At 36.3% G+C, this 12,834-nt stretch overlaps 2 protein-coding genes across 5 annotated transcripts in view; one reads left to right on the top strand and one right to left on the bottom strand.

Annotated features, from left to right (window-relative positions):
• Positions 1-12,834, bottom strand: part of LOC129778009 (uncharacterized) — a 74,849-nt gene that overhangs the window by 3,094 nt on the left and 58,921 nt on the right. The window lies entirely within an intron of this gene.
• Positions 1-12,834, top strand: part of LOC129778007 (RNA-binding protein Musashi homolog 2) — a 113,865-nt gene that overhangs the window by 61,447 nt on the left and 39,584 nt on the right. For all 4 annotated transcript variants that reach the window (XM_055784634.1, XM_055784633.1, XM_055784635.1 and 1 more), the window contains one exon: positions 5,295-5,309. In XM_055784634.1, coding sequence (XP_055640609.1) covers positions 5,295-5,309 — 15 coding nt within the window. The remainder of the gene's footprint in view (positions 1-5,294; positions 5,310-12,834) is intronic.

The raw sequence follows: 12,834 nt of genomic DNA, 5'->3' as shown, positions 1-12,834 counted from the left end.
AGGCGGATTCGCCGCCGCGGATTCCGCGAGTAAAACCGCAGCGGATGATCTACAGTGTATTGTGAATGAGCCATGACACACAGAGCGGGGCGGTTTTGAAAGCGAATTCATATCGAGAAAAAAAGTGTCGCGGAATTCGCCTAATGTGACATCAGCCTAAGGAACGTGCTCATTTCCTCTGTCCACATACCACTACAATTTCCCTTTTTCGAAGAATATTGTAGCTCAACTTATTGTTGTTCAAGATAAGATAGCAATCGGTTTTTATTATGAAAATTGAAAATATTACATTTTTCATTATTAGGAAAAAAAAGTTGAAGAATCGAACTTTTTTTTTTGTGAGGAGGTAAGTGGTCACCTGTGGTGGGCAAAGTGGTCACTCGCACATATGCTAGAAAAGGGATAGATTTAGTTGAAATAGTAGGTACATGTATGAAATGAGCTAGACCTATTCACCCAGAGTCGTAATTAAAATTTTCTCATACGTACAAAAACGTAGTAGAAAACACATGATGTTTTTATACAATGAGGCTTGGTTTGGTTGGGGTGGCATATTTTTCTTGGGCCAAAGCCACAATAGGGACCCCTTTAAGAGCAGAAGGTGATAAGGTATATCAACTTTTGAAAACAAAACATTGTCAGTAGTAATCTTCCACTGACCACTTTACCCCCAAACAACAAAGTATTTTCTATGCGAAAAAATCGCTGCAATTGAGCAAAATATCTGTTCCCCTCTCCTAGAATATGTGAACAGTCGTAAAAACGGTTGATTTGTCGAAAATATCCGGTCAAATAAATTAAATTTCACTAGAAATTCCTTAAATTCGAAACGCACAAAACTACGTTTTTTTGTTTTTATTTATATTTTGACATGCGACAGCTCCACTGAAGTACAGGGCTACAGGTGACTATCAATACGGTGTCAATATTCAAAAGTTATACTATCAAACCAAGGTTAAAAGCCTCTCAAAAACAAAGAATGGAATGGAAATACTACCAAACAAGCAGGTGACCACTTTACCCCACTTGACCACTTACCCATACGTGGGCTGAAGAGTCCCGTGATTTTTAATGAAAACAATCGTTTTTGGGCAAAGTTGTATTTATTCCTCAACATGGTTTCCTTCGAGGACAATACACTTAGTATAGCGAGTTTCTAACATTTCGATTCCCTTTCTGTAGTACGAAACGTCTAAGCCTTCGAGATATGCCTCAGTGTATAATGCGAGATATGCAGACTGTATATAAGACTCGTTAGCAGAGATGCCAACCTCCCTGATTTTTCAGGATTTCCCAGTCTTTTCAGCACGCTCCCTGATATCCTGATGAACACTCAATTTATCCTGATTTCTCTGAAATGATCCTGATTTTTCCTGATTTTTCCAGATTTTTGTACTCTTTACATTATTCGTAACAAAAAATATACTGGTTTCCATACCAAAGTTTTCTGTCATGATAGTTCTCCGGTTCGCACTTGTACATATCTCACATTGAGTTAAATTCTCTAGACGCAAAGCTGTACTTAACTTTTTTTATCTCTACCCTCAATTATTTTGTGGCTTTTCAAAACAGTGCTAGAAAAATCCATGAAACCAGATTGTCACAAATTTATGAAATTACAACGAGATTACGTTTGAGGGACAAGGGTTATTAATGTAGAAATACGTTTCAGAGTGTAAAATTACTCAATAGAAAATGTTTGAATCCACAGTCAATATAAAAAGATTTTATATGAAATTTGTTCGTCCGATTCAAAGTAGAATCAACTTTAATGATATGGTAAATATATCTATAACCGTACTAAATATCATAAACATTAGGAAAAAGTCTTCCATTGCTGATATGCTTTCCAAATTTGTCGAGTAAAGATTCATTCCAAAGTATGGACAATGGATTCAGTGAAAAGTTGAATATTGATTTCTCTGCAATTAACTGTAGTGATGCCGTAGGTTTTTTGGAAAAAATATAAACGATCTAAAGGTCAGGAGAAACACTAGCATTTCCGCTTATGCGAGGATTTATACCATGCTTATTTATTCTTTTACATATCCTGATTTCGCCAGAAGAAAGGTATACTCTGTTTCTGATGGGATTTGGAATGGATTCTGTATTATGAACTACTACCAAGCAACCTGTTTTTTACATGTATGGCTCGCAACAGTTTTCGACGAGGAAGCAAACATGTTCTGGGAGGATAGAATATTTAAGCTGTGTGAAAGATGGCGAAATATTGTGAAACAGAACAGAACTTTTCGGACAACCCAATATGAGCTATCCTGATTTATCCTGATTTTTATTTTCATTCTTCCTGATTTTTCTAAATTTAAGTTGGCACAGTTGGCTTAGTTGGCTCAGGAGTGAGGTAATGGATCCACGTTTCATCCATTGTCGAGTCGATGCACTTGTTTTGTGATTCCTGGATTCGCCTCTTTTGCGCTTCCAGGGCGAGGCGCATCTGCGGTGTTTGTACGGCCCATTTTAAATTCACTAAACAACCGATAAACTGTTTTTCTCGAAGTAGCAGAAGAGGAATAACATTACGTCAACCAATGCATTCTTCTCATTAAAAAACAATGTTTGATCAAAACACGATATTCCTCTTTTTCTATTTTCTATACGAATGCCCAGGTGGTGACACCTAAACAACTGTAGTTTGTGAACAAATGTCATGAAACTTGACACATAAGCTAGTAACAGATGAACCTCTCGAAATGAATTTCGTTCATTTTTAGTGGCACCATCTGTTGAAAAATCCCGAGATCCATTCCATTTATTACATTCAAAATCGCTGTTTGATTTTTTTTAGATGTTTTTAGAAATGTCGTGCCCCCGTGGCCGATTGGTTAGCGTCACAACTAACATGCCGGGAGTTCGGGTTCGTTTCCCGTTCAGATCGGAGGAATTTTTCGTCAAAGAAATTTCTTCCGACTTGCACTGTGGTCACGCGTATTCTAGAGCTTGCCACTCAGAATGCATTCAAGGCGTGTTATTTGGCATAGAAATCTCAACTAAGTACTAGGTTGAAACGGCGAAGTTCCTCTAGGAAAGTTAGTGCCATTTAAGAAGAAGAAGAAGAAGAGGAAGAAGGAATCTCTGGACCTGATTATGTTGAAACCTCTATTCTCTTCACTTATTTCTTATCAGAGTATTTTAGCCCAATTTTGTTTTATTGAAACGATTAGACCTATTCGGTCGAATATATACGTATTTATTATATTTATTATTTTCGCAGTTATATATATCAATTTACGTCGAGTTCTAATGTTTGTCTCTAAATTTTCATGCGTATCTATTTGGTTCAGTTCATTTACATTTAACTAGTGGAGATGTATGGTAGTTTTAAAGCAAATTATGGGAGTTGATATTTGAAGATAACAGAAGCAAAAAAAAAAAACTTTTATTTTGAGCAATTTTATTCTAAATCTATCGGTCGTTGCCCCGACTCTCCGATTTTTTAAAAGTTCTGTTCATAAGGTGGCGACCACCTGAAATTTCAATTTGAAGTTTCTCTAAAAAATCGTAACCCGAAATCCAGCTGTCTGATGGGTGCTCGACAAATTTTATATAAAGTCAATAGACTCTCTAGGAAAAATATAACGTACAGAAAAACTTGGTCAAAAATTTAATTCGATATTGAAAACACCACCCTTAAAAATATTTTGTTCAGAATACTATCCCAGTTTGATAAAGTTTGACGTATAGTGGTGTCCAGTCGGAATTTTGAAATTTCCTTTGGTGCAAAAAGCGCGTTTCGCATTAATATGATAAAAGATTGCACGTAAGATGTGTTGGTGTACTATTTTTTTTGTAGTTAAATTTTTAAAATAAATTTTTTGAACAATAATGAATAACCGATCATATAGTCATAGCTTACTCACTAGTTCACTAACATCTACAAAATAAGCATGCTTGAATCTTGGTACAAACTTTATTGAGAATCAATTGTTTAGTAGAGTACAATTTCATCAAGTGCTTAACTTAAACATCCTAAAATGATAATTTGTAGCTTGATTGCCGATCTTTTGTTCTCATTCCTGGTGAATAAAATATATATTTGAAATATTTGAAAATTTTCATCAATCTCTTTTATCTCAGATGTTATTTAAATTTCGGACTAGTCAAAAAAAAAGTTATATTATACTGTAGAATTATCTGTAGTTATGAAAAGGTTTCGAGCTTAAGAGGGGTCCTACACTGGAAGGTCGTAAAATAACGGATTTTCGTGATTTTTTCTTGACTGTTGGAATTGAAGTTGGTTGTGGGGTACTATGCTGTTGACAGCTAGGCGCGTGGATGCTCTCTCTAAAACTAGTGGTACGTTTTTCTCAGAATCTAGTGGGCCGATCTGTTTAAAATCGGCATGTTAAAAATGTAAAAATGAATAATCTAAATGGTTGCGTAGCGGTTTTTGAAAATTGGTCTATCGAAAAAAAATTGCAGTTTTTTCAACAGAAGTTACTATTTAAAAAACCATAAAAAATGAAAAAAATTAGGATATCAAAAAAACGGCTACGTAACAATTTAGATAATTCATTTCTACATTTTTACATGCCAATTTCAACCAGATCTGTCCACTAGATTCTGAGATAAACATACCACCAGATTCAGAGAGAGCATCCACTCGCCTAGCTGCCAACAGCATAATAATCACTGTATTGGCCAGAGGTGAGGCGTAATCAAGTGAGCTATCTGTTCAATCAACAATTGTGTGTGTGTTTTCTATCGTTTTCATCGGCTCCGTTCAGCAGAAAACTTTGACCCATTATTTTTACGCAAGGCAACGCATTAGAAGTAGTGATCGCTTCATACATAGCTGACTGCGTTTGCCCTGTCGTACTTGAAGACCCAGAAAAGTGTTTAAATGACGGCGGGTTCAGATGAAAGGTTTGAATCCGGCATTTACTGCGTTGTGTTGGGTGGTCTAGTCGAGTGTAGCCATCATATTGCATTCTTCACGGCGAAATAGTTTCACCCAAACAGAAAAGAAAATAAAAATATTCGGGAAATTACAAATCAATTACCTTTGTTAATTCCACATTCATCCTACTTGTTTGCCTTTCTTATGAACAGTTTGAATAGGCAGACGAAACACCACTGGTATTGGCGTCTAAAAATGAAAAATACATCTTCGTATATACCTTAACCAATCATCAAAATGTCGCAGAACCACCTTCAATTTCAATTTTAGACCTTCCGGAGTAGGTCCGTAAGTTATAACAATATCTATACAAAATATCAATACATTTGTTGAAAATTGTCAATATTAATCTCTGATTTGTTTTTTTATTTTCCAGCAATGGCTTTCTCAAGTAAGTACAAAATGACGTAACATTATGAGTTCATTCAAGGATATTCACCACTCAAATTTATTTCTGGTTATATCGACAATATGATGGAAGTATTTTATAGGGATATAAAACATAAAATAAACAACACCTTTTTGGAGAGTGTGCCATTCTTTTTTGGTTAATGTGTGCAGATTCATCACGAAAACCGTGGTTCAAGCTCAAAACACCAATACGCTAACAAGCCAAACTGCCACGTTTGAAATGAATCGGATGCTCGTGCGTTGTTAAACACTGTTACATCCTCAAAAAATCACTGTTTAGTGCGCTTTACGAACCGGTTGGTTGGTTTTTCTCCAAAAACGCTGTCGGCCAGAGCGTGACAGTTAATGACCGCCTATAGAGCCATGACGTAATGCCGCAATTGATTTATTTTACCATTGGACAATAATGGGTCCAAGTGAAGTCTGGTCTACGCCTATGAGCCATAGACGATTGAATTGGACGATAACATTCGCCATGTTATCACTGAAATACTGTCTTCAATGTAGCAAAATTTCAATTGTGAAAATTGGACTCCCCGATTAGATTTTTTTCAACCTTGCTGAAGTATGCCGGAAATCATATTGAAATAAAAAATGGCTAAGAATAAAAACTTAATGACGCTTTAATTCTTAGCCAGAAATAAAACTGGAATTTTTATTTGTAATTTAATGGAAATTAAATTTTAATGTGATAAAAAACACTACAAAAATTCACTGTACTTCAAGTGATAAGGAAACTGCAGACCGCGTACTTCAGTATCACATTGGTGTACCTATTTCCGCAAAGACCATGGACGTATTAGCATGACTATGTCGAGAACATGAACTGATGAGAGCGACATTGATGACAGATGTAAGATTTTCTAAATGAAGATCGTCCTGCAATATGTATACGAGGAAATATTCGTACTTCTGTGGGATCAATTCATCTTTTTTCACATTTTGGTCAATGATCTGCATAACCCAGATTTTCGACTATATCATAGATGAATGTTATATATTTTCCTATTCGAACTGTCACAATCGATGAACCGTCGATTAGAGACTACACACTACCCAAACCGTTCGCAGACATCGATTTAATTTTTTTTTTCATTTTTTACGCTATAATTATGCATTCAATCAAAATTACTCTGATTCTCAGGTTTTCAAAGGCAATTGAGACAGTTTGCATTGAGATTGCTTCAATCACTAAATAGTGTGCAACAATATGTGCGTTACTTTCGGAACGAGTCTTGCCAGTTGTGTTGCAATGTTGAAATGTTAATTTTTTTGTAATTGTAAGAAAAATATGACAATCCCGAACTCGAAATAAAATATTTTAGTTGTGCTGCGATTCCTTAAAAAAATCATCGATAAACATAAATTGGTCCGAATTTGCTCAAATGTTGTGTATTTATTATCTACTAGCTGACCCGGCGGCAAACTTCGTCCAGCCCAAAATTTGTTTTTTGTTATCAATACTTTCAAACATCCACGTTTTCATACTAAGCAAATTCATGGGTCCAATCGCAGAACTGTTCATTGATTGATCTTCTAATCGACCTCGCTTAATTTTGTATGGCAGCTCCCCCTTAGAGAGGGGAGAGGAGTATTAACCACCATAGAATCATTTATTGCACCCTAAAACCTCCACATGTAAAATTTGGTTCCATTTGCTTGATTAATTCTCGAGTAATGCAGAAATTTGAGTTTAATTTATATGGCAGCCCCCCCTTAGAAAGTGGGGGGGGGGGGGGTTGTTGAGTCTAATCACCATAGAAACCTTTATTGCACTCTAAAACCTCCATATGCCTAATTTGGTTTCATTTGCTTGATTAATTCTCGAGTAATGCAGAAATTTGTGTTTCATTCCATTTATATATATATATATATATATATATATATATATATATACATATATATATATATATATATATATATATATATGTATATATATATATATATATATATATATATATATATATATATATATATATATATATATATATATATATGTATATATATATATATATATATATATATATATATATGTATATATATATATATATATATATATATATATATATATATATATGTATATATATATATATATATATATATATGTATATATATATATATATATATATATATGTATATATATATATATATAGAGACAAGCTGACTCGGCAAACGTTGTTCTGCCATATAAATTACTTCTAGTGAATATTTTGACTAAAAAATAACTAATGTATTGCAATACATGTGTGTTCAAATGTTTCAAAGATCTATAAAATTAATTGATTATGATCGATGAAGGATACATTCCACGTGGATATCGAGCAAATACGTGAATATTTGACCGTGTATTGCATTGGACCGTGGGAACTTCCCGAACCTGAGTGTGATGTGGAGATGGAGATGAGATCTATGATGTACAGAGAAATGAACCGGATCGATCGGATCTCAGGATTCGTCTTTTGCATTCAGAAAACTGATCATTCGTGCTATGAAATGTAGCAACCTTGTCTCGGCGCAAAATAAACTTCAAAATAAGTAATCCGTATTCGTGGAGCAATTTAATCTGTATCAGATTAGCAGACACGAAAATAATTTTAAATTGCTTAAATTTGGATGAAAATCATTACTCGATGTTATTTAAATACTTAGAAAACAGTCCGAACTTAACGATTCTTCTATAAATCTTGTATACATCCTGCAACATGTTGGACGAAATACGTGTAATTTTGTAATAGAGCCCATTAAAGACTGCATTTCTTTTGTTTGAATACACGTGTTGTCGTTTGAACAAAGGCGGTGTAGGTGTTACTCATGATAGCGTCTCGCTATCATTCCTCGAACCGCTTCTGTTGATTGTCTCATAGGAATCGCAATCGTTTGCTCTCTACCTTTGCGAATATGTTGACCATGGATTATTGACACAGCTCAAGACATCCTAGAATGACGTTGTCCTGACTGCGCCAATTCATCAAACGACACACATAAGAATCCATCGAGGGCACTCTTTTGTTTGTTTCATCTCCTCCAACCACATAATATTAAAATATTAATTCAAAATTTCTTTGATGTTTTTTATATTTTATATTACTAATTATCTTTTTTCATAACCATTGACCACTCTCAGAAGACCAACTAACTTTTTTATTTATTTAATACGAAATTTACTTCAAAATTCAGCAACAGGGAAATTGTGAAGTAGCACCAGAGCATAATTTTAATATATTCATAGCATTGCGAAAAAAGAATTAGCTACCATGAGGCATCATATTTTTTAGGGGAAGAACAGACAAAAAAGTGGCTTCATAAATATTCCTTCGTTACGGTAAATCAAAATAAAGAAAAAAAAAAGAATAAATTCTTCAGTTTATGGCTTGCTAACGTGCCGAACGGACGTGCAAAATTGTTAGTTTCAGAATGCATTCTCAAAATATGCACAAAGAAAGCGGTACAGTACTGAGCTTGCATTAGCGTACGGAAGCAAAGCAGAAGAGAAATGTGAAGTTAGCTGTTAACTCAGCTTCGGTTTCACATGAATTTTAATTCTAGTCTTAGTCCAGCTAGCGAGTTGTTTTATAAGTTTTGAGAATTACAAGCTCTCCCGTTGCTATTATAGGTTTTGATATTCTAATTGTTTGGATGTGTATTTGTAAGTAAGTATGACGAGGCAAATCTTTATGTTTGATATGCGCTCATTTCAACGGACGATTTTCGTGGTTCGGTTCATGATTTATGTGCAATCATGAACTCGCGATATGTGGTTGGATAATATTCGTCCGGGAGTAATTATTCGCGTGAAATATGTCTACTGAAGAGTTAACTTTTCTTTTAACTCAAGTTATATACTTTTTGAAACAAAACAGCGAACAATTGTAAAATATCAAGCCTTATCTTAAAGAAAATCCGACCTTCTGATTGGTCTTCGTTCCCCCAGTTCTGTCGTCTAAAAGGATCAGTATAGACCTCATGATGGACATATGGCGAACAAAATTCACTAGGAGCGATGGATAGGTAGTTTTACTACAAGATACTGAAAACCTACTTGAATATTCAATCAGTTCAGGGTTTTAGTGTCGCTCTAGACAGCGAGCAATCAACAGTACATGTTAATGCTGAGGATGAGAGTTAATTTGAATATTTTATTGTTTCGCTGCTCCGTGAATGGTTTGCGCCGTTCAGTGTAAGCATTTACTTTACATGCGTTACATCTGCACTGATATATTAAAAAGAAGCAACATAGCTGAATATGTAATCCTACGTCTCTTCGGTTGTGGCTCCGCTATTGCCCATCAGTATAACTTTTTTCTATAGACTTGTCTTGTTTTGGAGAAAACAATTAAATCGCGAGATACGAAATTTATGAAAAAATAATAGTTTCATAAATACATACTTATGGATCATTGTGACCAGTTTTCATTTATAACGAATAATCCAATAATACGATTTCCGCCAATAGGCGGAGGGTTGTGGCGATTGAAAAACAAAATCAAGGGAAATCCCTTTCGATAAATAAAAAAAAACAAATTCAAATTACCGCTTTTAAACGCGTTACATATTATATCATCCACTTTTATCATATTCAACACGGCAAGATAATCCTTTGCTTTGGCAACCAACATAAATTTCCATTTCTTAATTGCGTTCATGACAGTTCATAATCCGCGTTTCGTTTTTATTGAAACATACATAAATATCAAGTTCAGCAAACTTGAAGCCGGCCGCCCACTGTTAACAAACTTCAGCGTAATAAAAAAAATCTCCCCCTTCCCATTAAACTTGAGTGCCATAAATCTATACCCCGATGATTTTTTCCCGAAATCTTCATCCTGCCGCCGATTTCCCCCCAAACACCGGAGCGGCACGCGCTGAAAATTCACGAAACATGCCAATTTAGGTAAACGATGGTATCATTAGAAAACGCAAACCGTTAACAGTCACTGAAGACCTCATAATAACGGTGGGTAGCATCATAGTGAAACTAGTAGAAATGTCCAACTTTTGCACATATTCTAGCTAGTTTATAACCTTTTATGCTACATTCCTTCTCTCATTTTATATCCAATTTCATGCTCCTCCTCTACGGCATGGTGCGAACTGGGTAGAGTTGACTTCCTGTTTGTCCTTATCATGGCTATAGTCGTCGATTGCATGATTTCGGTATTTTATTTTCCTCTGTGTGATTCTCTCCCGACTGTCTATTAGCAAACGGTCTCCTCACAGAAAAAAAAGTAGTGCTGAAAAACTTTTTTTTTGTCTTCATCCGTTTCTATACGAATAGCTTTCTGTTTGTTTTGTTGAATTTTTTTCTCATTTTCCACTGTTAAACAGTTTATAGCGTTTCACCCGATAAGCGGCGGGTACTGCATTAGTTCAGAAATATACCACCATACCAGCAACAGATATTAAATCGATCAAACATTATTGATTTTCATTTCCTCTGTACCTCCCAACAAGGATGGGGTAAATACATTTTAGAGTATGGGTGGCGCACGCTACCTCGCGCCCCCCTCTCACAAGGATATTTTTGCGTAGAGTACCTTGACATAATAAATAGACGACGTTGTTTAATCGGTGCCAGTTTAGCATTCGATACAATGCCATTGTTTCCGGCCATAAAAAAATGTTTGGAACCACCATATCTCTCACTCCGCCTTCACTGCTATGTGGGTGTCATTTTCCGCTCTGGGCATTGGGATCTGGCAGTTGCACAACATTTTCATGCCATAACGTTTCAATAAAATACACTGTAATCGTTAAAACGATTGGCGGTCGGGGGATTGGAAGAAAATCAGGATAACGAGCCAAAATGTGAGAAAAGAAGGAGAAGAAGATCCGTTGCCAAGAAGGCGAAAAAAATGAAACAGAGTCACCAAATAACATTTCCTCTCGCCGCGCACACCAAAGCTTGCAAAGCCGTCTGTTCTCAAGCGTGTTCCCTTGCTTCTTACCGTTTATGGTGTATCCCCAATAACGAAGCATGAGAATGCCGATGATTTATGGACAGTGGGACGTATCGCTCATTCGATATTTTTTTCGCTTTAGGATCTCCACATCCAATCGACATGATTGTCCCCGAATGCAGAACTCTATGGTCCATCTAGCCCGCATCGGGAGGAAGGGAATGACGCGATAAAAAACAGTCAACCGAAACGTCGTCTGCAAGGAAATTCCATTTTTCTGTCCCCAACCTCCCGCTGTCACGACACAGGAAGAGGTCCACCGAAAGCAGTTCTTACTTCTTGTCCTGGCGGTGTCGGTTCTTCCCCTCTTACGCGCCGTGTGTTTAATAACTTTCTGCTTCTGCAAGTGATTGCCTTTCGAGATTTGCCGGACATTTTATTCGATCCCGCAAGATACGCATGATTTATCATCCTTTCGGTGGCACAAACATACAAAATTACTTTCATAGAGACGGTTGATGAATGAAAGACAAAACGAGAGGAAAAACCAAATTGTGTATGTGAAACCTTGGTGGGGGCGTGGTAGTAAACCACCAGCACCATTCGGAGGTGACACTTGAACTCGTCCTTATCGGGCCTGACAAATTGATGCTATATTCGAAGACCGCTTCCACGGTTCGAGTGGGTATCGGCTTTCTGTCAACAACGGCGCCGGGGAGAAAGTAGCTTACTTGGATGTCGTATGACGGCTTGTGTACAATTGTGATGCCTATTTTTCTTTCCTCCAACAATCACGACCTTAAAATTAGATCTAATAGCTATCGAAACCATTAAGAGGTGTATTTTACCTCGAATCTGTGCTGCTCCATGCTATACTAATAACGCTAAATAAACGCAAGGTTTGAGAGTACACCACTACACCACTTTGGGTCTTATTCGAAGAAATTCCCAGTGGCATTGATAGTTTAGTTCCACAAATCAACGGTATTCATACCATACATATTTTTTTGTGCTAAGGGAAAAGAAATTTTTGCGTCATCCTTTCTGTGAATCTTTCTGCAAACCACACGTAGTAGAAAAGGTAATAAAGGGTGTCCCACATCAAATTGCATCGCGGATACGGAATACGACTTTCCCACCGTATTTTACCGTTCGTTACTATTTGGAGACTTCTGCACTTTGTACGTATGCAGTTCCTCTCGGTCCTTGGCTCTCTGAACGAAAGACTTGGACAGATTTAACTTTTTGGCCACATCCCAGACCGAAGCATTGGAATTCCGCTTAAAAGCTTTCACGACACGCTTGTGACCCTAATCGCTAATAGAACATCCTGATCGTATTTCTCCTTCCGAGCTGTTTTCCGGTGTCTCGATAAGAAAGTTGAGGATTTCCCAGGTGCTCGTGCAAAATCCATTCGCGACGTTTCTTTTCGTGTGACGCATTTTTTCTCCCTATTTTCGAAAAAATGACAGCGATAAAAACACAGTGTAAACAATACACTATAGATTACTTCTACCAAAATTTTCAAGAGAAAATACCCAATGGGTAATTATCTACAGCGTTTTTGCGTGATGCAATTTAATGTGGATACCCTTTATATAAAAATAA

This window comes from Toxorhynchites rutilus, chromosome 3, assembly GCF_029784135.1.
Source record: "Toxorhynchites rutilus septentrionalis strain SRP chromosome 3, ASM2978413v1, whole genome shotgun sequence".
NCBI classification, from domain to species: Eukaryota; Metazoa; Arthropoda; class Insecta; order Diptera; family Culicidae; genus Toxorhynchites; species Toxorhynchites rutilus.
The sequence above is the reverse complement of the archived record's forward strand: the minus strand, read 5'-3'. Positions and strand labels throughout refer to the sequence as shown.